This window comes from Anopheles ziemanni, chromosome 2 (genome assembly GCF_943734765.1).
Source record: "Anopheles ziemanni chromosome 2, idAnoZiCoDA_A2_x.2, whole genome shotgun sequence".
In the NCBI taxonomy this organism is placed as follows: Eukaryota; Metazoa; Arthropoda; class Insecta; order Diptera; family Culicidae; genus Anopheles; species Anopheles ziemanni.
The window spans coordinates 20,610,858-20,635,074 of NC_080705.1; the positions used below are offsets into that span (position 1 = coordinate 20,610,858).

General features: G+C 48.0%; 1 protein-coding gene across 1 annotated transcript; it reads right to left on the reverse strand.

Moving 5' to 3' along the window:
* Positions 1–10,205: 10,205 nt before the first annotated feature.
* On the reverse strand, positions 10,206–23,549 carry LOC131293151 (uncharacterized). Its single transcript, XM_058321228.1, has 11 exons — positions 21,811–23,549; positions 19,655–19,793; positions 18,334–18,575; positions 18,103–18,257; positions 17,822–17,992; positions 17,210–17,712; positions 17,015–17,142; positions 16,847–16,950; positions 12,701–16,266; positions 11,324–12,087; positions 10,206–11,245 (listed from the first exon to the last, which is right to left on the reverse strand). Exons 1-11 carry the CDS (start codon positions 21,961–21,963, stop codon positions 10,484–10,486), a joined length of 6,687 nt encoding a protein of 2,228 aa, XP_058177211.1. The 5' UTR covers positions 21,964–23,549; the 3' UTR covers positions 10,206–10,483.
* Between the last annotated feature and the right edge of the window lie 668 nt (positions 23,550–24,217).

Genomic DNA, 24,217 nt, shown 5'->3' on the forward strand with positions numbered 1-24,217 from the left:
AGGTGAAATTAAATGATCAAATTCTTTATCAAACTTTGATTAACATTCGGAACCAATGTGCAACCCGCTGCAACGAAGGAAAAGAAGCGTATTTAAAAAAAAAACTTCTCAAATCCAATCGAAACCTAAGAAATCTAACGAAAAAAACACATCTTCCCTTCCCAACACGCCGGAATTGATTGGTCCGATTTGGTTTCAGTCGTAAACCTTTCCCTACCGTGCCGAGGGTTGTCCGGGTGCTTGGCGAAAGATTTTCCCTGTTTTCCCCTCTTCCGGACGCACTCGCAACGACGCAATCGTAGCGATGCGCTTGATCGATTTGGTGACATTTTTCTCGTAGGTTGTTTCCACGGATTCGGATTCCCTGCAGCAATCTTTTATGGCTCTGGAAAAAAAAGGTTTCTTAAAGACACAAACACTCACACACACACACACTCGCAGAGGCAATTTGATGACAGAGTTAAAAAATGAAAGCCAATTTCTTACGCCCCCGGTTAGGGCGGTCGGTGTGACGGTAAAGTTTGACGCAGAAAATGGTAGGTTCTTTCCAGGGGTTTGACTTTACAAAGAGTACACGTTGTTTCACCGTAGCGTTTATTCACACACAGAGCAAGAATTCCTGGCGCGCTCGCCATTTTATATAATCCGACATATGTCACAATGACAGCTAATGTCCCATGTAGCAAACTGCTAACATAGAGGTGGTAACATTGTTGTTACCGCAACACTCCTCCTCAACGATTGTTGCCACCGCTCGACGAAAGTCCCATCATCTTACTGAATTTTAGTAGTTTGACTGCACCTAGCGGCTTAGTCAGAATGTCGGCGGCCATCTCCTCAGTGGGGCAGCACTCCAGCTTAAGCACGCCACGGTCACCCAGCTCCCTGACAAAACGTCCACGAGCTTCGATGTGTTTCGAGCGACGACTGGAACGTTCAGATCCTACGAACGCCATACAGCCTTGATTATCCTCCAGAGTCTTGGGTTCAATCTCCTCCTTAAGCATAACTCCATTAGCATATGCTTCCTCGATCAGACGAACCGGAGGGATCCCTTTCGTTGACCGGGTCGACCGTCTATCAGTCTCATTCAGTCCAGGTTCTGCAGCTTCGATTGCTTCATCGGCCATACAGAATTCCTCTCCATTCTCTTCCGCGTTGTTGTCCGGATGAACTTCAGGAATTTCTATTGATGGTGCCTCACGACCAGGATCGTCATCAGCATCTGCACATGTATCAACAGCAACCTCCTTTATTTCCCCCTTTTGCTGTTGTACTTGTGGGACTACTAATGGAATGAGGGGAATGTTGGCTTCAACCTTCTCTTGCGATTTGAACGGAAAATCTTTTTCGTTAAATCGAACATCACGTGCCACGAATACTTTCTTTGACACCTGATTCCATAGACGATATCCACACGGCGCATATCCAAGCATTACGCAACGTTGGCTGGTTGGATCTAATTTGCTCCGTTTCTGTTTCGGTATCCATGAGTAAGCCGCGCATCCAAAAACTCGCAGGTTTTCTACCTTTGGCCTCACACCATGCCACATTTCCGCAGGGGTCTTATTCTTCAGAGCTTCTGTTGGACTTCGATTTAACACGTAAACAGCATTCAGCACCGCTTCACCCCATAGTGATTGTGGTGCTCCAGATTGAATCAATATAGCTCGCATTTTCTCCGTTACTGTTCTGTTAAACCTCTCTGCTACCCCATTTTGTTGTGGTGTGTAGCCTACCGTTGACTCGACTTGAATTCCACGATTCTTGTAATAATTCAACTGTTCGTTGCTGAAGTATTCTCGTCCTAAATCGCAGCGTATTTTCTCGATTTTGGTACCGAATTTTGCTGTTGCCATAGCCTCATATTCCTTAAAGTGGTCGAACAACTGGTTTTTCGACTTCATGAGGTATACAACGGCAAAATGGGTGTAGTCATCCACAAAAGAGGCAAAATATTGGAATCCATCATGTGTCGCTGGTGTGATTTTCCCACAGATATCTGTGTGCACCCGTTCCAGTGGTTTTCTAGTGGCCGGTCGTGTACCATTGAATGGTGATCGAATCGCTGTTTCGTGTACTGTTAAAGCAGTATTCCCAGGAACTTCCATGGTAAGAAAATATAGGTTACTTCGCATTACTGCTTCGCCTATAATTTCGCCATCTTTGGTGAGGATTGCTCGATCCGGCTTGAACTTCACATTGACACCAACTTTCAAAAGGCAAGCAAGTGACAGTAAGTTGAAGCTAAGGTGCGGTACGAATAACACTTTGCTGATCTTTAGTGTCAATCGTCCACCTTTTGTAGTTACCTGTCCTCTTACAATGCCTTCAGTCGCGCTTTTCATGCTTGCAGTGCTTTTAGCGCTACTAATGATAACGGGATTTGGTAGCTTAACAAACGAAGAGAACAATGTTTCATCGTTTATCATGTGTCTACTGGCCCCTGAGTCAAGAACCCAGTCCAATTTTCCGCTGTTTCCATTTTTCCGCGCGCTATAGCTCGCCAAAGCTACCTCCCGATTATCCACCACTGCTGTTTGTGCATGAACGTGTCGCTCTTTTCTCGCTTTGAAACATTCTGCTTTCTTGTGCCCAACCGCACCGCACACAAAGCACTTTCCAGGAAATTTTGCTTTTCCATAAGTTTTCTTCGTTTTTGTCACCAGAGCCATACTTTCACTTCCACTCATTGTGTCCGTATTTCTGCCCAATCGCTTTCGCTCCTCCGCTAGCAAACGGGCCTTTATAACGTCCAACCTTATTTGATTATCTTCAAGGTTTTCCATTGCGGTTGTTACCACATCGTAAGAACTTGGTAGCGAAATGAATAGCTGACTTACTTGGTCAAGCTCCGTTACGGTTGCCCCGGCTTCCTTCAATTGCCTAATGAGTTCGTCGAATTTTCTGAAGTGGTCAACCAGCGCCGTTCCTTCCTCCATACGCAACAATGCGAGTGTTCTACGGATATAGGTTTGTGACGCAAAACCCTTTTTAGAAAACGTGTTGGCCAGTGTTTCCCACATCGCCCTGGCAGTCTGTTTGTCCCTAACGTACTCCAGGTGGGTATCCGCGATGTACGCTACAATCAACGCCTTTGCTCTGTCGTCTTTTTCCACGAAATCGCGTTTTACTTCAGCACTTGCCTTCTCCTCGGGTGGATCAGAGGTTAGAACCTCCTTCACACCATGGGCGGCGAGTTGGGTTTCCACTCGAAACTTCCATGTATCGAACCCTTCTCCTGAGAACTGCACAATACCAGCTTTTCTTGCACTGCTGGCCATTTCCGTGCTTTTTCTCTAACTTGCCGATTCTCACAATGCTTCTTGTTCTAATTTCGTGTTTCCCTGGGCTTACGCAGCACTGGGCCCATAACCTGACGCAGAAAATGGTAGGTTCTTTCCAGGGGTTTGACTTTACAAAGAGTACACGTTGTTTCACCGTAGCGTTTATTCACACACAGAGCAAGAATTCCTGGCGCGCTCGCCATTTTATATAATCCGACATATGTCACAATGACAGCTAATGTCCCATGTAGCAAACTGCTAACATAGAGGTGGTAACATTGTTGTTACCGCAACAAAGTTTTTATTGGAGGCACAATTAATGCACTTGTGCTAGAATTGGATATTTTCATTCGAATTTCTTGTTCCAAGGGGTAAAAAATGGCCTTGTATTAGTTGGGGTTAGGAATTTATTACAGAAATTTGTTAAATTAAATTAAATTAAATGCGTTCTAAACTACTAACAACGAAACACATGGATCATGTCGCGAACGGAAAAGGATATTTAATTTTGTGGTATACAGTGTAAACATATGAAAATTAAGGCATATGTCAATTACAATTCATACGATTACTTCACAAAATATAGTAATTTTTCTCTAATGTTCTTTTCTAATACACTACTCTTTGAACTTAACCTATAATTGTCTTTTATGTAAGTTTCCCTGCCAATCATAGCACTTGATCCACCTGCTTATACGTGGTCATTCCTCTCGCTCTTTGGTGTTTTAATAAGTTCCCTTCTGTTTCACCTTCCTGGTGGATCGTTTGGCCACTCGCGTGCCCCATTCTCACTGCACGACACAGGCCTGCTTCTTCCGGTGAAGCTCAAACTTCTGCACCACCACAAGCGAGCGCTCGTTAAAGTCCACCAGATTGAACCCGTCGCACTGGTCATCACCCGAGACGCCGATATGAACCTCCCCGGTCGGTACGAGCGCATTTCCGGTGCGCGGGTTCGTGATCTTGTACCACACGTCCTCCCCCCGCTTGATCACCTCCACCGTCCACCGGTCGGGGGTCGTTTCCACGTAGCAAAACCCAACACCGTCCAGGTCGGTCAGAAAGAGGCCGGTGTGCGTGTTTTTCACCGCAAACGTCACGCCCCGGTCGTCCGTCTGGAACTCGTGCTTCGCCGTCTTGCTGCACGTTTCGATCCATCCGGCCGGTTTGCACTTCAGCTCGCCGGCACGCTCGTACTTCGCCTTTGGGGCCATAAACCGCGGCCCGGCCACATTTACGTACGTCCAGGTGATGCCGTACACACCCTCCGGCAGCTTCAGCTTCAGCTTGCGCATCTCGTCCGCATGCTTCGAGCGGCCAAAGTCCGTGTACTTCATCACCTTCCGGATGCGGTAGGCCAGCACGGTGGCTCCCCCGCGCAACCGGTTCGCGTCCATGTTCATCCGCCGGTACAGCACCTGGCAGGCGCGGATCTGCTGATCGATGCACGGTAGGTGCTCGATGAAGTCACAAATGTGCTGCAACCCGTGCATGTAGTCCGCGTACGCTTCGTCCACGATGCGCTTCAGCAGCTCGTACGAGACCTGCTCGAACAGGGCGGCCAGGCTGGCGCACTCATCGTCCGCCAGGGTGTGCGCAATGGCGGACGCCACATCCCGCACCACGTACTCCAGCGAGTGCTTCAGGTTGTACATGCGCTGCAGTTGCTCCTCCATGTCGAGCAGGTCGGGCCCGGACGCGAACAGCTCGTCGACCACACCGTACACCAGCAGCGTGCAGCCGGTCTTCGGCACGCACGGCACCAGTGACTCCAGGTACCGGAGCAGCTCCTCGATGCCCACGATCAGCACCTGAATGCGCTGCTCCGAGGGCACACCGGCCTGATGGTAGCTCCGCAGGAAGCGCACTATCTCCAGTACGTGCCCCAGTTCCTCCTCGCACAGCTTGTGCACCACCGCGGAGAGAATCGCTCGCGGGGACGAGGACGACGGTTCGGCCTCCGACTGACTGACCTCGCTGGAACCGGCCTTGATCAGCTGATCGAACAGGTCGATGGCCTGCTCCACGTCCAGCAGCACATTCCGGGCTAGTATATCAACCATCTTCACACACCAAACGGAAACCACTCAAAGAAACCGACTCCACACGACCGAACTGGAGTTCAACTCGTCGTACTCCACGCCGTCAACTGCCATCGACTTCACCGTCGTCGTCGATGGGCCGCACGCCGTTTGACGTGTGGCGAAAGGGGCGAAGCGGGCGATAGCGATTCTGATAACGGCGACCGTCCGCGTATGTTACGATGCGATTCCGGCTGCATAAGCTTCACATGCCCGATAAGATATCGATGGCCAAAGCGGTGCTGGTCTACAAGGGAAAAACAAAAAAAAATGTGAGGTAATGGTCCTGTAATGGGAGATAAGGCCCGGCGGAACCGTGACACACCTGCTTCGTGGGGGTGGGGAGGGAAGGAAATAGGATAAGATATCGTTGCCCCAGGGTCGACTACGGTTGATTCATTAATTTGCCGTTCATTTGAGGTGGATCCCACTGGCAGAAAGGTACACTAAATGGGAAAACTACTAAATAAAACTTAACACAGAAAAACCTCACAAAACACAACAACAACAACATTACATCGTTTTATAGTTCTTCGTTTATTTATTGGTTTCGCATCATAAGGATAATACTTGTTTTGCGTGTATATGAGTGTGTATGTGTTTGTGTATGTGACGGTGTTTTGCGTGTGTGTGACTGTGTGTAACTGTGTTTTAATGTAATTTGAAGTAACGATTCCCCCCCCTTTCCCTTGCTGCCACTTGTTGGACTTATCTGTTTGCGTCTGTTATTTCATCTCTTTACTTACGGGTTTCTCTCTCCTCCTTTTCTGTTTAAATTAATTTATTGAAGTAATTTCTTTAATTTTCTCACTTTAAGTTCTACCTCCCGCTCGCTCCTTTCCTACAGTATCGCATATTGAATGTCATTCTACTTAGCCTCCCCTCGGCTTTCCGCTTATTTGTTGCTTGGTGAACCAAATGCTAACCCGTTTGCATCTCACTTTAACATGTTGTATGTTTCTTTGTTTTGAAAGATTAACACAAGATTTCTTTTTTTTTTGCTTTGTTTTTCTTTGTATCCATTATTTCCAGTGCATACTTCAGAAATGTACCGATTTACTTTAGTAATTTAATATTGTTTTCTCTCCCTTCCAGATGATTTGACTATTTACCTGACAACGTTTTCTCGGCCCGTTACAATCACATGCTATGTACTCTCTTATTATAATCTGACTTCCGGTCTAGTTGTGTGGAATAAAGTGCCCCCGGTCCGCGCCCAGCCCCTTTCCGTTACCTGAACTTTTTTTGCTTTTTATTAGTAGTTTTACCCCATGGACGCTCCGGTAGAGATAAAGCTATCGAAGCGCAACATTATTTCCTTTTTTTTTGTTTTAAATTTTGTTTCCACATGGTAGGCTTTTTGTCGTTTGCATAGATTCCATAATTTAAGATTCACCAAAGACAACTATTATTTACTCTCTTTACAACACGCCATTATTCATTCTCTCTCCTTTTTTAAGTTGTTCCTGGCTTTCAATCTGTCGTGCTTCGTTTTGCTCCACGGTTGTTAATGTTTACAATATCTGGACCTGTTGTGTGGTTGAACCACCAACTGTGGTTGCGATTCCTCCGAACAATTTCGGTGTCCATTCCTGCGTGTCAGTGTCCGTTAAGCGTAGAACAAAGTTTGCTACATACGTTCAATTACTCCGGACTGTATGCCGAAGCTACCCGCAATTTCAAAATAGACAATCATTAGAGTCAGATCTTATTTTTCTACTCAAATAATGAAAATCAAAAATTACGTTCTTCAGGATAATACATTATCCCAGCAGGAAAACCAAAGACAAGTTTGTGTTTCCCGACATTTCCTGTTGAAAATTTCAAAAAGCTATGCAACCGTATTACACGAAACAATTTAAAACAATTGTTTTTATTTCACAGCTGCCATTTTGTCCACAAGTTTCCCTATTCTGCTACGATATTGCCTTATGGATCCCGCTGAGCACGAAACGCACGCAGGAAATGGAATAAACCCCATGTTAGTACGAATGGTACTTCAAATATTATTAGTAAGGAAAACGGGAAATTCTTGTGTAGTATAATACGGAATAAAAAAATTAATCATTTCCGAAAAAAGGATTACAATATTTTTCTAACATATTTATTTTACTTTTCCCACAAACCCACGCCACGATCTGACAACACTGTATTTGAAACAACCGTTTCGAAATGGGTTTGGGGAATTCCGTCCGTTGGGGAGTTCGATAAGCGTTCGAAATATGACTTGTTTGTAGCTTTCTTCGTTTCACTATGTTTATGTCATGTAAAAGTATTAGTAGTAGTAGTAGCTGTAGTGGTAGTAGAAGTAGGAGTACTCTATAATATTCGTTATAATTCCCATAAATTTACTACTATTATTTATTACTCCACGATAACGAGATTTTTCTGGACCATTCTAGTGCATATAAGTGCTTGATTTTCGATTAATTTTCCTCATCCTGGACACGCGGTAGATTTTTCTCTACTCTTTTTTTCCCTTCTCTCCTAAAATAAGGTTCATGATGGAAAACGATGGACAAACATAAAACTACATCAACACTACAATCACAGACACAGTAACAACACAACAGAGGACAGAGGAACATCGGACAGGGCGAGACACAATGAACACTAACCGGGAGAAAGCAAAACAACAGTGAGAAAAGGGAGAGAGAAAGAGATAATGCATTACAGATCCGGGGATAGATGGAAGGATCGGAGATTAAATCAGTCACACCGCGTTGCTATGGAGAACTGAACGTAAATAGGTAAAACAATCAATAAAGCTCCACACCACCTAGTGATTTCATAGCGAGCGAAAGTCAGTTGAAAAATTGTCACACAACACACGTGAGCTCTACACGCCTGCGTCAAAACGGATCTTCTTCCTGCAACGGAAGTTACAGTTAATTTTTGTTTTATAAATTAAGTCACCAAGAATTCTTTCACTCTTTTCTGGCTTGTCCTTTCCAGTTTGAACGTCTCTTCTGGTTTGCTGTTATCCTTTCGAAATGATAAATGTTTCCTTTCTTTTCTTTCATTTCCCCGAAGGTGGAATTGCTTTTACCGTTTGTTTTGTTTGTTGTATCAGTTTTCTTGTGGTTTGTATTCTCTCCGTGTTTTTTTATTGGCATTTCGCCAAACGAATGACATTCTCGTGCTCCTTCTTCTAGAGCACTTCCCATTCCCACCCCGGTTGCCCCACTACAAATAAGGACCTTACAAGACTAGTTTGCATTAGTGCTAGAACTATGTACATGCTTTATAGTTACATCTCGCAGGGAATCGTGGTTTTGCAGTTCCAAGAACTAGCCATATTCCGCACGAACATGACCAGCTCGACGATTGTGTCTCGTTTTTTTGCTACCGCTACGAACATGTCTACGGGGGCATTAGTATTTTTTTCTTTTTTTTGCGCTTACTACTAACATTCTCGATTTATGTTTCCCCCAACGCGAGAACCCGTCGAAAAAGGGATTGAAGTGTCGCCGACACACGCTCGACTTATTACTTACGGTCCGACGAGTGCGGGGGATGTATGTTGTTAGTACACGACGGTACGATTGCAGCAGAGCATTCTTTTAGAAAATTAAAAGAATCAAAACTGAACGTACGTGAACGAAATCGAAGAAAGCAGCACACTTTCTTCATTTAACATTTAGTTCTATTATTATAATAGTCGTTGCTATACTTTTTTTTGTTGGTTTTTCTTTTAATGATGTATGTTTCCGCTTTTCCCGACATTCGATTCGTTGGATTGATTTCAAGCCGACAGAAGTTGTCGTTTACTGCACACGCCGCAGGTCGGGTTCGCTGGTTTTACTATTTTCACACTAGCCATTACCAATGGACGATGTAACTATGAAGTATTTTTCTGCCTTTTTTTCGATTTTGAATATTATTTTACTATTGCATACAACGAAACAATCCTATTAAAGCCCGAATTTTCAGAGTCATATACCCATCGACCAATCTTCCCGCGCGAAAGAATATAATGCGATATTTCATTTGCATGGCACACGAAGGAAGTCGTAGGGCGGAAGAGAGGGAAATATAAATCGTAGAGCATTAGTTTGATAATTTGGGATTTTTCCTCCGAAACGATTCCATATGAGTTTGAAAAGAAGGATTTTGTTTTTAATCGCTGAGTGGACTTGGTCGCCATCCATAACCTGCTCGCGGTCCAAACTCTTCGATTTTTATTCTTATCAGCTCCCTTCCTCGTCTCTCGCCACAAACTCCGAGGACTCAATCCGTTATTCTTTGGCACGTAGACCATGTACCATTTACTCCACGAAGCTGACAAAAGAATTTAAATAGATCACAGTAAAAAAATTCAATAAAATATAAAAAGAAAATACGCCGAACTCTCTTTGTTGGAGTTACCGAAAGAATAAAACACATAAAATGAGAAAGTCTACTCAAAACTCCCTTTTTGTATCGCTCCCTGTAATTAATTCAGTAATAGTTGAAACGTTAAGTTTTTCTATAAAAATTTGTCTCCTTTCGTCGGGTCTGGAAAACCTGCGTTCCCCCCTCCCAAACGTTTATTCCAATCTGTAATGTAACACCAATTGTCCGATATAAATAAATCCGAGGGAATGAAAGAGTCGTGTTTTCAATCTCTATTATTTAATAACAGAGATCTGGATCGATTTTAATGTTTCTTTTTTTCTATAGATTTCAACAGGGAATCGTGTATAGAGCGTTAAAGAATTCCGTCTGCTTTCCAACCAAGTTTATACGAGATCCATCTGTCGAAACGCTGCGGCAAGACACTCGGAAATCAAGCTCCGGGATGGATCGGGCCGAGCGTGAACTATTGGTTGACTTTTCTCGCATCTCGACCCCCGCCCGGCGCTTGTTTTCTCTTTCCGAATCGTTGCCATTGCGTCATTCTTTCACATGGGAAGTTGGTCTCATTCGAATGTCTGATTTTCATTATTGAAGTTGTCTTAATTGTTTCTGCTCCTCAGACAGTACCGAGCGCTCTTCCATTTACCGTCCAAAGATGCTGCTAGTACGGATTTTCTTCTTTTCTTTGCTTTTCTTCTACAATGCCTAAATGTTAATGTTAATTAGTAATAAGTTAAAATACAGTAACAGTTACCTACTGAGCTGGGTCTTCGATTCTCACCTATTGGTAATGTTTATACTGGCTGGAGGATTCGAACTACTACCGTTGCCACCGATGGCACCGGCGCCACCACTACCACCACCACCTGCTGCTCCGCCACTAGTGCCACCAGCATTGCTGTTGCCACCACTGGCCGCGCTACCGACAGCAACAACCACCGCGGAGTTACTTGCACCAACGGTGCCAGTGCTCACGACCGCTTTTCCCGCCGTTACCTGCGTTGCACCGGTCGTGGAAGCGCTGCTGTTGTTTGCCATTCCCGAAACGCTATTGACCAGCGCGGTGCCGGATGTGGGTGTTACGGAGGAGCTGTTGTTAATGCTGCTGCAGTTGCTGTTTCCCACCACGTCGCTGTTGTTACTTCCACCACCACTGACACCAGCTCCGGAGTTACCTACGGACACCACCGTACCACCGGCAGAAGTGCTCATCGTCGTCGTCTGACTGACCCGGCTAGTCGACGAACCGGTGACGTTGTTAACCACGTTCCCCCCACTTGCTACCGCTGCCGCCGCTGCTGCAGCAGCAGCCGCGTTCGTAGCCGCCGTGGCCGCCGCCTGGATAAACTTGATGTTGTTCGCATTGTTCACCACAACCATGTCGACGTGGCCGGTGGACTGCTGCTGCTGCAGGTGTTGCTGCTGCTGCTGCTGCTGTTGCTGCTGCTGCGTGCGAATGCTAACCGTGGGAATCCGCTGCACCGTCTGCCCTTTGCTGTTGATGATCGTCGTCGTTCCATGGCCGGCCTGGTTGTGAAGATGCTGTTGCTGCTGTTGCTGTTGCTGTTGCTGCTGCTGTTGTTGCTGCTGCTGTTGTTGCTGCTGTTGTTGCTGCTGTTGTTGCTGCTGCTGTTGCTGCTGCTGTTGCTGCTGCTGTTGCTGCTGCATCGTGACACTGTTGACGAGCTTCTGCTGTTGAATCGGCTGTATGATGTTCACCAACTTCGGGTTTATTTGGGCCAGAAACTGACCACGGCTGTTCTTGATGTTGGCGTACACAATACGGTTCTTTTCCAGCTTCACCTGCTGCTGCTGCCCGGCGGCGGCTGCTGCTGCCTGCAAACCGGCCTGATCGAGCGTCACAATCTGTCCACCGGTCGTACCCGCCACTCCTGGTTGCCCTTGGTGCTGCACGGTCGTCAGCTGTATCTTGCCGTGCGAAGAGGTGGCTGCAATCAGCTGACCCGCCGTTGCTCCACCGGCTTGCTGTAGCAGCTGCGGGGAGGACGTTAGAATGATTTTGTTCTGCGTCGGTTGACCCGGGTTTTGCGCCGATACGATCGTGATCGGAGAGTTGAGCGAATTCTGGTGAATCAGGTTGTACTGCTGCTGCTGCTGTTGCGCGTGCTGCGAATTCGATTGCTGCTGATGCCCGCCCAGACCGGTTCCACTGGCAGCCGAGACACCGTGGAGCGTCTGCTGAAGGTGCTGCTGTTGGTTCTGCTGGTTGCTGTTGGTCGATTTGACAATCATCTTCGGGGAGGCAATAAGCTTCCGGATCGCCTCTATTTGCTTGCGATTGTATTCGGGCGTCTTGTTATTACCCAGCTTTTGGCTGAAAAGTGCTTGAAGCTTCTGGTTGTTCAGAGCTTGCGCAGTGACTGAAATAAAAATTAAATAAAAAAAATGAATTAAGATCGGCAAAAATTATGAAAGGGAAGAGATTCTATTTTCTAAGTAATGGATAAAGTTCCGGGCAACTGCCGAATGGGCGCCTGATAAGCCGTCGGTTTTTTTATGATCAAACTGATCTAACTTTAGAAGAAAACATACTTCACTCAATCATCTTCCGCAGTTTGTTTTCCTATCGGCTTTGAAAGTTTGGCAATTTTTTTAATGCAAACGTTATAATTTACTTTCAAAGAATGTAAACAAATCACAGTTCTTTTCATTTGTTTAACACTCCTTCGTAACTTTTAACTCTTGAACAAAGGTTTGATTAATTGCTTGCCTAAAAATCGCATCGAAGCAATAATCACGAATGAAAAATTTGATGTTAAGTATACGAAAATAGTGTAATTATAAACTAAAAGGTAATGCTCGAACGTAATACTGATTCGGTTGTGACACAATTTAACTTTAATACCTCATCAAGATTCAAAAAGCTACGTAAAATCATCAAAATTCTACTTCACATCGAAAGGAACTACCGAGGGTTTGAAATGTTTCATCGATGGTATGAAATATTTCACCACAACGAAATCGCCTGCTTACCTGCGGTCGCGTTTTTGCTACCATCGGTCGGGCCGTTGATCTGCTTCTTCAGCGGTGTCTGCGCCAACACGTACGTTTCCCCGTGATGCTGCTTGGTCGTAACGACCTGCTGGCCTCCAACGGTCACAATATTCCCTCCACCGCCGCTGGCAAGCTGCTGCATCTGCTGGTGCGACAGGACGATCGGTGTGTTGTTGTGCTGCACGATGTAGCTGTTGCCGGCCGCCAGTCCCGTACTGTTGGTGCCGCCACCCTGCAACTGATTTTGCTGATGCGCGTGCTGCGACTGTGCGGTGGAGACGACGATCGGGGTCGTGATGGACACGACGGTGTTCGTTCCGCTGCTCGTCGGCATCACGACGGCTGAGCCGCCATTATTGTTGACGTTACCGATGGACTGAAGTGCGGCGGACGAAGCGGCCGGAACTGTGACGACGATCGGCGTAGAGGACGTCAGTAGCGCCGGCGAGGAAGAGGCGGACACGACCGTCATGGTGGACGAGGAGACGGGAATGATCGATGGCGAGGACGAGGAGGCGGACGAAGCCTGCACTAAGATCGAACCAGCGATGGTTGCTGAGCGATCGAATGCTGAGGTTGGGTTGCCACTGGCGGACACCGCGGTCGGAGACGATTGGACCGTGCTGTTGGTGACGATGCTGTTCGGTGCGATCGATTGCATGACCAGCATGGTGGTCTGCGTCTGCGAGGATGGTGCCGAAGAGGTGTGCATAAGCTGATGCAACCCACTGTTGACCGCTTGCTGCAACGAAACGGCCACCATCGTCGGAACACCACCACTGTTCGCCACCGAAACGGGGAACACGCTCGAGCTGCCACTTCCGCCCGAAGGTTGCGAAACAACGATCGTCGCGGGGATAAGCGTTGACCCGGCCCTTCCCGCACCACCTCCCCCATCGGAGACGGACGAATGCGTTAGGTGATTGATCGGTTCCAGCTTGATGGTGGCCATGGTGGTAGTACCGGGGCCGGTATGTCGAAGGTATTGCACCGTTATCGGCATCTCCGACTGTTGATGGTGGGTTTGTTGCTGCGGCGTTGGCACAACGATGGTAGCCGCGGATGTCGCTTCGCTCGTTCCTCCCAAATCCGAAGCCGAAGCCAACGCCAACGACGAAGAGGGAGTGAACAGTTCATCCGGAGGCTCTATTTTGATTCCGGTTGCTTCCCCCAACGTTGTCGTCGGGACAGTCGTTGGAGTCTGCTGGTCGTAACCAACGTTGGTGGCCGCTTCCAAACCCAGACAAGCCGCCGCATCCTCTTCCATCTTGATCTCCATCGCTTCCACACCAACGTGAATCGGAGCCGATTCCTCCATCGGAAGATCCAATCCTTCCTCCCCTCCAAGCTGCACCATCTGCTCCACCGCACCATCACCGGTGAGTTCCAGCTCGGCGTCCGGCATACAAATGATCGGTTGCCCATCGGCGTCCAGCAGTGGTTGGAAAATTTCCTCCTTCGGCAGTGGTTTCACCGAAAAGTAGCTACTTCCGACGAGATAACTGCAGCGTTTTAACAATTTCCTCCGTTTGCTTCCCACCGTTACACCGTTGTTCTTCCGATCGATTGTCGATGGCGAAGGACGACGACCGACACGGCCACCGCCGCCGCCACCGCCCCCGTATCCCACCAACTCCGAGTGGTATCCGATTTTAGTTGCGGCTAAACTCAACAGCGAAGGTCGTCGCACTGGCTGCTCGGTTGACGTGCCGTCCAGCGTGTCCGCGTCCATCACATTATCCCCCTCGGTATCCGACGCGCCCTTTTCTCCGTCGTCAAGACTGCTCAGGATACCATCATCCAGGATGCCGTTCCAGAAGTTGCTCGCCTTTGGATCGTCGATGGCGCACTCCTGCAGAATGTTGTCCAGCATCTTCTCATTGTCCTCGTTCGATTCGTTCAGGCTCAGGTTGAGATCGGACGTTTCGAGGCTGTTGTTCTCGGCCCCCGCTGCGCCACCGCTGAGATTGTTCTCCGAGCCGGACCTCTCCAGTTTCACGTCCACCAACGGCGCGACCGTCGGCGACAAGGAGGTTGTATCATCCCCGCCTTCGTTCGCCTTCCGTGGCGTTGCTTCGTGCGTCACAGACAGGGGATGCGGTTCGATGAGATTGTCCAGCGCGAACGGGGTGGTACGGAAAGTGGAACCGATCGTGCGACCGCGCGTGAACACCGACGCCGGCAGACCCTCCTCGAGGGCCTGCAGCTCCAGCGTGATTCGATGGCGATCGGTCAAACCGAGACAGTTCTCCAGCAGCTCGCCGTCGTCCTCACCTTCGAGCGTAAGTAGATCGTCCGGGCTCGGTTCCGGCGTTTTCGGGCGAAAGTGCAGCCAGTTCGATTGGATATCGTTCAGCAGGTCCTTGTAGACCGCGTCGATATCTTCCCGGGTGGCGTCGTGCAGCCGCGAAGGGGAACCTCCGCCAGCCGCCTGCAACTGCTGCTCCAGTTCCGTGCCTGCCACTTCCTCGCCTATCCTCAGCGATGCCCCGCCCTCGGAACTAATACTATTGCTGCTTACGGCTACTCCTCCTCTGCGAGTCCGGGTATTACTACTAACGTTACGACTATTTACACTGTCGATCAGCTGCTCAAAGTCTTCGCCGGTGTTCACCAACACCACCCCCGGCTCGCCCGAGCTCTTCTCACCCTGCACCTCTTCTTCTTCTTCCTCCTCCTGCTCGCGCTTCTCCTGTTTCACTGCGGCCACGCCAGGACCCATCTCCACCGTCGTGCCATCCTCACATTTTATCACATTTATATCTGAGTTATTCACACCACCACTTCCTGCTGCCGCTGCGGGAGAAAATGTCCTTTCGTAATTTCCATCACCACTGACTTCCATCTTCACCCCTACGCCCTCCTCCTGCTGCTGCTCTTCCTCATCCTCGTTGCCCGCACTGTCGAAACGCAGCCGCCGCTTGGTGCTGGCAAGCAACCCGATCGACTCCTTTTCCGCCTTGCTGTTGTTCATCAACCCGATACTGGCCAGGAACTGATGTTCGCCACTATCCGAGTCGTACTCGGTTAGTGTCGCGAGCTCCTGCTTCAGTACGAGCTTTCGTCGGAGGGTGGAAGAGGAGGAAAGGTAACCACCGGTTCGATCGGCGGGCGTTCCGTGCCCCTCCAATGCGTCCAGTGGTGGTGGTGGTTGTGGTGGTGGCGGTGGGAGCAACAACCCGTCGGCACCGTTCACTACCGATTGCTGCGAGTGGCCCGAGGAAGCCGCCGGTAACCGGGGAGGTGGCTTGAGGGACGTCACGACGACGCCTGTGTTGCTGGAATTGCTGCAGGTGCTACTGACGCTGGTCGTTCGCTCGGTGGGTCGGCGCAAGCTAACGACCACCGGTTCATCAGCTCCGGTATCGTTCTCCTGCTCCTTGGACTGTTCCAGCTCGGTTGACGCGAACGATGCGATCGTTTCGCTTTCGACGATCGTGTAGTCTAACCGGGACCACAGGTCATCGAAATCGGTCGCTACTCGATCGATTATCACCCGCCCACCTCGGCCAAGTCGTCTCCTAGCGAATCCAATACAGCGAGATCTAAAACACGGGACAGTCAGAAGAGAAATGTTATTTCAATAATGATGAAAGCTTAAACATAATCACATTTTATCTGCCCACATGGTTAAATGGCCCAGACTTTTAAATGCACAATGTGTTATTCAGGAACAAAAACTTCATCGTTTTTAATCAATTTTCTTTTCATTCTCTTTTAGCTAGTAGAAAACCTTAGAGAACTCACGATTAGAATGAATAAAATTTTATCTGGAGTTGTTAAAAGATGAAGACATTATTGTCAACATACCAAAAAAGATCTACGGCATAATAAACTTGCCCTAGCAAGCCTTGCTTTTTTCTACATCTTTGTTATAAAAAAAAATATTTCAGGACTAGAATTAAGGAAGTTATCTATCTATCTTATCTGGATGCTATCATTGGATCCATTTTACCCCTACCATCCTAGTAGAAATGGGTTTTCATAAACTTACACTTCAACTAAATAAATTAGAATTGCTTTGTTAAAAAAAACTTAAAAAAAAGTGCCTTGAATATTTTGCATTTAACTGTACTCATGATCTACACTGTACGCAAGATTATCCCCTCATCGTAGTGGTCATACCTTGGATACCGTAGCGAAGTTAACGTAAACCGAAACCGTGGGTCTGCCGAGCCATTTTCCTCCTTGGCCGTCCATGGCCAATTTCCGTAACCATCCGCGCGAGGCTAAATAGATAAGAAGTAAGGTGAGTAAGGAAAGGCATCACCCGTTCGAGTTTATCGAATTTACCCTGTGGTATTGACTGTGTTTACTCCGCCGGAATGCATAAGCGTATTCCTCCTCCGGTGAATTGCCCTGCAGGTTAGCCAACTCCTCGTCGTCGGACGAAACGGCATGGTCTCCGTGTGCGTGGTGATCTAGAATGGTGAATGTGTTTAGTCCACGATAGTCGAACGACGGATGGCGCCGAGTAGTGCTGCCTACCGGTTCCGTGCCCGCTGGGCACCGCGCCAATATCGCCTCGGCCACCGACAACCCCCGCCATCGTTCCACCGGCCGGATGATGGTGATGCGAATGATGGTGATGGTGGTGGGGATGTGCCGATGAATGATGCCCACCACTAGGACCGCTTCCCACGCCCATCCCACCGCTACTCCCTACACCGGCTACGCCGCTGCCCGCATCGCCGCGACTCCCAGAACCGACGGTACCGGATCCCACACTGCCCCCTCCAGCACCACCCGACGAGCTTCGATCTTTTTGGATTTTTTGCTTCCGCTTCTTGTACGGTCGTTTTTCCTTCCGACTGCTCAGGCTCTCGTTGTCCCGCTTGTTGCTACCGGCCTGACCAGCGTACGGTGTCGTCGACGTGCTGCCGGCCAGGTACGGGGCCGCACCGGTACCGGCACTGCCGGCCACCGCATTAGCCCCTTGGCCGCCCGCCAACGATGGGAACTGGTTGGAGTAGATCGGAGCGAATGCCGGTCTGCAGAAATGCCGGAAAACGCAACGGGACAAGAGGATTGGGGAAAAATTTGGTTAATAATCGACGGGAGGAGCACAAAGCTAGTATTTCTGATTCCCTTCAGCCATACCTCGTCGCTCGCGTAGCGTTCGACGTGTACTCGGACAGCAGATGGCCATGGAAATCCTGCGCCTGGTAGCGCTTCTCGTAGATTTCGATGCTCAGGTGCAGCTGCTCCCGCTTCAGCTTCTCCCGCCGCCTGATCATGTCCAGGAGGGTCACCGCGCGCGACAGATCCCGCCTAAAAAGTGCAACAAGCAACAACAAGGAGGGAACCAATGCGGTCCCGTATGAATCCAATTCCGTTTTTGGGGCAGCGACACCATGCGCCGTTTTGGTCGCGTTCAGTACCTCAACTTCAACATTTTCTCGTACGACGACTCGTCATTTTTGCGGTTCTTTCTCGTCTGCATCTTTTCCGTGCGCCGCCGGAATGCCAGGTACGGATTGTTCGGTGTCATGTTGCCACGATTTTCCGTCTTCACGTACAGTATCAGGGGGTGTTGCTGGAAATGGAAAAACGTTTCCGATTAACACTTACGCTTAGGCTGATGCTTTTGTGTTTTTGCGCATGCGGCTTACCGTTTTTAGCCGCTTGTTGAGCCAATAGTCGTACACGGCTATGCTCACTTCGTCGTCTTGTTTTAGCAGGGCTTTGGCTTCGTTCAATGTGACCACCGTCTGGCCGGAGCTCTTCTCCAGCCGGTCCATCATGATCTCGAACTTGAGCGGATCGAGGTCGAGCTTCTTCCCGTGCGACGTGACCCACACCTCATCCGAGCTGTCCATATCGTAGTCCGGTATGTCCTGCTCGAGGTTGAGCGCTAAAACATAAACATAAACATAAACATATTTTTAAATAGGCAAGACTTAAAACGATCGCATAGCAGCGCTGTTTAACCGGGTTTCCGTGCTATTCGATAAAGTACGCATAATCAAACAGCATTGATCTAATCCCTAACATTATATCGATTGGGGAAAAACACACGTCTGGATTCGATGAAAGTCGCTTTATTAATCAACTTTCTGTTCATTACTCTATTGAAAATCATATTCAATGGTTAGAACGATTTTACTATATCACCTCATTAAGTGTAACTGTGATCCTGTACAACATTGTACAAAATATTTCCCAATTTGATATGTACGCAGAATAAATTAACACAACCATCTACTAAGTAATTACCATTTGCCATTAGTTTTGTTAAAGTTATTTTAAAGCGAAAACGTAATTACGTACGTAATTTTAATTCGATATGCAATATTTCTAGTACAAAATATTGGCATGGCATTTGATCTAGTTTTTAAACTAGGCTCTTTAGAACACGTTCTTTGAGCTGAATTATCAAGATTTGCAGTCCTTGTTCTTTAAAGCATTCCAGGTAATAACATTTTATTCTGAATTTTGATGGAACAACACGTTTGCTGCAAACAAATCATCTCGTAAAACAAAATATGCTATAGAGCACGAATTGAACCCTAAAACACCAATTTGACGTCGGCTAGCAAACCAAGAAATTGGATTGGCACAAAGTTGCGGACCTCGCTAATAAGCAATTAGGTTTAACGAGTAGTACTAACATGCGATTGTTCGGACTACAATTATCGTTCAAAATAGGATACATTAAAAAACAAGATTGTTTCTGCAACAAGGTTGTATTCCCCCTAGTTCAAAACGAATATCAAACATTGAAAATCAAATCTAATCCGAACTTTCGTTAAATTTTGCAATTGAAAAAGAAATCGCATCTTATTTATGAAATATTTTTAGATCTAAATAATAGAGGAACGCATTGAGGTCTACGACACCCCGGTTCGGCATAAATTAAACAACGCATAAGTTCTTCCAACTTGATCGTCGGGGGTTAGCAACTGGTTGGAACTAAAATTAAACGCTACTCACGCTGCATGTGGATGAGCTGCTTGGGCAGTTTGTAGTCGGGCGGGTAGTACTTGTCGTAGAACTCGGAATCCGTCGAGTCGTACACCTCCGGCGTGGGAATGATCAGTCCGGTGCATATTGCCCGTTGCAGATGATGCTCCTGCGTTCCAGATGTGGCGTGCGCATTTTGGGTGCATCGATCGTCGGCGTCGGGTGAGCGAACGACATGGAGTGCAGAATAAATAGTAAAATAGAAAAACAATTAGCGCACGGTCCATGGGGCCCTCATGCAACGCAGATTTTGCGCTGATGAGAGCAGTGTCGTTCGAGACTCATTCTGGGGCGCGGGAGGGTTGGTAGGTGGAGTTTATTTTGTTTGAGAATCATTCGGGAAGCGTTACCGCTTCTTACAAAGCCGTTCGTACGTATCTAGCGAAAATATTGTACGAAATATGGAATTAAACCATGCGCCCATCGGCAGCTGACGGGGATTAACAGCTTATCCCGCCTTACTATAGTCCATATCTCCATTTTCCCACATTCTCCCCCACATACTTGAAGGGATTTATTGTTCGTTTGCATCACACATTTACGCCGCGGAACGGCAATGTTGATAACATTATCGGGGCCGATGGCACTGCTGTCTGGCAGCGCTTTAATAATGATGATTCAATGCAGACTTATTTGAACCGCGAATTTGTGCACTGATAATTGGCAGGACCAACAAACGATTGAACAGTAAATCGGGAACACGATAACCTCTTTTTCTTTTTTCGTTGCGGGGAGGAAAAAACTTGACACAGCACCACAGCATCGATCGGACGTGGTGTTTATTTTTGGCGCCATTTTCACCGCGCCCAGATGTCGCCTATTGGAAAAACATAATCTCGCAGCAGCACACGTGCGCAAACACGCTATCGCAGTAGGCAGTAAAACACTTGTTTTTTTCAATTTATTTTTTTGTTACGTCGATTCAAGCACTTTGACATTAGTTTGGTGCATTTTCTTTTTATGTATCGTGTATTTGCACCTTGCTAAGAATTTTAAATGGAGTACGAAGCAAACGAGAAGATGCGAATGGATTTCTTCACGGACCATGGAACGCAAACATCACTCGAAGATCATCATCTCACACGCGAAGCTGTAAACACAAACATGCTTACACACCCTTTTCTTTTATTCTCGGTCTAACGAAATGGTTTACTTTCATATGAGCGGAAAAGCGGAAATGAAACAAAGCACGCGGCGTTCGCGGAGACGATAGACTCTTTTGAATTACTCATTCGTTGCTAGTCAGTCACATCCGGCACAGTGACCTTTCGGCGGGGCGCAAGAAAACGTTGCCGGTGGCCACCGTTTTGTTATGCATTTTATTAGTGTCGCTACCGCGGGTCAGCGTTTAACCACACACCTATACGCACACGCATAAATACGACGAAACAGAAAAAAACGCCAAGGAAACGTGCACTGGTCCTTGCGCGGTGCCGGAGGGTGGTGCTTTTACTCTCGATGAACGATCACTTTTTGTAATTTGTTTGTTTGACAACAAAACACATTGCACTCGCTACATCCCGCTCGCGCGCTCGGTGAACCATCGGTCGCTCCGTCTCACTCTTCACCCGCGCACGATGCAACAATCAATTGACGTTTGTTATTGTGCTTTTTTTTGGATGTTTTTTCCCTACCTTTTTCCACCGCACTTTGACATATCGTGTTGTACCTTTTTTAATTTTCCTCATTTCACACCCTCTCGGTGTTTGTTGTTTTTCGCAAGATCGGTGGACCGGAAGAACACACTTTCGTTGCACGTTTTCATCGGGAATTAAAAATATCTCAGGTTCGCACCCGGGTTCTTCAGGCAATATAAACATTTCGCATTCGTCAACGAATTTTCATCCACAGTTGCTGAAGGTTCGTTCCCAACGAAACACAAGGTGAGGATGGAAGAAACTACATGGACGGTAATAAAACAAACTCACGTCCAAGACGGAAAGAGAAGAATTACGAACGACCACAAAACCGCCCTAGAAGAAGAACCACTCTGAAACAAATGTGTGAGGGGGGAGGGATTGAAACGCTGCCCTCATCCCACTTTTCCCTTCGCTTCGTTACACGTGCTTTACGTCCCACCCACCAGCCCCATGACCCGAACACCACCAGCTCACCGACAGGCTTACCGATTCTTCCTCCTTTTCCATGCCGCTCGGCATCTGTGGGACCGCCCGGTTGATAGCAGAGTACTCCGGCAGATCCGGCAGGTCCTCCGCCAGATAGATCGGTACCGGTTTCGACGGATCAAGGGCTCTCGCCCGAAACGAAAGCTTCGACATCTTCGCACGCCGATTTTATTATTCTCCGCGCGGTTCGTCCTCAGTGCTTCTGTGCTCTGTTTTGAAGTTTCGCTTTTAGCCTTCCCGGTTTCCCGGCTGGTGCGGTTGTTTTTTGCCACAGTGTGCTTTGCTTCGGTGTGCTGTTTCTAAAGCCGTGCTTTTCGTTCGCGTCCGCCGACCGGACCGTTTCCCCCTTGCGATGGTTGAGATGAGTCGTTATGTTTTTTTTTTTGTTATGCTTCTGTTATTGCTGCCTTTTGGCCTATTATTGGTCGGCTCTCTTTTTTCCGCCTTTTCATGCAGCATGCGAGATTTCCCGCATTCGTTCTTTCGCACCCGTGTGCGTTTCTATTCTGCCACCCTTTCCAAGCTACTAGGATCTTCTTGGCGGCTCCCTCGGCCTGCTTTGCTTTTCTTCGCCTGCTTTGCGTGGTGAATGAGCTCCCGCCACCGCCGCCGCCGTCGTCGTCGTCGTTCTGATCGTTGTCGTCTTCGTGGACGTGGTTCTTCTTCCCTGTCGTCGGCGTTGGCGCGCTGCTTCTTGCCTTCTCGCTTTCGCCCCGTGCTTGCGCTTCCCGTTTTCCCGGACCCACAGGCACCAGCACCCCTTGGCAAGGAGGCGCAGCGTGGTCCGTCCGAAGAAGGAAGACAATCCGTGCGACGGACCAGGGAAAAGGCTACAGAAAATCACGCACACACCCGAGCATTCGAAGGATCGGCGAGGATGACAGCGTGGATGTGTGCGTGCGAAGGATGGTTGGCGCGCGCACTTCTCGCCCGTGCATGGGACGCGATGCTGCTGGTGAAACAGCTTGGCCCACGACGGCAGGAGGATGGATGTTGTTGAGCACGATGCAGCGCCCTTGGCGGCTCCGAAAAATAAAGGTGGTAATTATTTCGGTGTCACCCGACGCCTAAAAACAAGCTGCTGGGCCGCTTATTGCTTCACAAAATTGCTGGCAGCGGAAAAACGGCGGCGAAAACCACGACGCGCTTCGCTTCGCCTCTCCACCGCCTCGCACGATCTGACAGGCGGAGAGGGCACAAAAACACTCGAGGCGCCCTTTGCCTCCACTGCACACACAACCCTTACTTCCACACTAACGCTGCACCGCTCACGCACACGGCCACCACACTCCCTCTCATTCGCACTCGCGCACCACACTAGCGCTCTTTTTTCCCTTTACTAGCCTTTTCTTTCACACTCGTTTGGCACTATGCTGAACGCGCGTGTTTCGATACTGCTGCCCTCTCGCTCGTGCGCGCGCAATCCCGGGCAATAATAACGACGACGTTCGACGGCAGCAGCGACGGCGACGTCGACGACGACGAAAACGGTTTGCAATGGCGACGATGACGACGTCGAACTGCGGAGGGAGGGCGACACGAACGGCGGGCCGACGGGGCGTGAGTGAAGAATCTCCCGTGCAAAAGGAGTGAAAAACACGCGAAAATTCCTACTTCCAAGGTCCGCCTGGCGGTCCAACGGGACCGAAAACACAACCCGCAACGCCCTAGTTCATGCCGGTGGCGAAACAGTTCACGCACTCTGTCACAAGAAGGAGAAAACGAATTTGTAACTTTGCCTCCGGAGCGTGGTTACAGAAAGCCATAATGGCGGCTCAAGTCAACTACTGAAAATGAAGCATCTCGATCTGAACCGATTGACGAACCGGTTACCGATTGACGTGTCGTCCGGATGGTGTATACACTGTAAGCACGTGCAACAATGTGCGTGAAAGGTGACTTTTTATATGGCATCTCACGAATCCAACTGCAAACCGGTTGGAAACGGTTCGCGTTTCCACAACTACATTCTCAATTTTGCCCGAATCGGGAAAGGAGTGCGGTCGATGCCGTTCGTTGCGGCGAAATCGTCGATTTGTTTTTTCGTTCTTTTTGATGAGAATTTAAAATCAATTCTTGTAAATTAAATTCACAGGTTTCAGTGTAATACAAGTGCAAATGTATTACAATTTTCGACGGAAAATGACAATGTTTTGCGTTCTTTAATCAAACGCAATACAACAGATACAAGTGTAACTTTTTTTTAATGTGTAACTGTGTAATGTGTACAAGTGTAACTTTTAATTTGACGTCCGCATTTTTCGAATGTGTTTTGTAAGTTTTTTCTAAACTAGAGGAAAATAATATCATTTAACAGATCAATGTGGAAAATTCCGGGTTTCCTGAGTTCTACATTTTTCAACGAAATTGTTCTTCATAGAAATGTATGGAATTGTACAGATCAAGT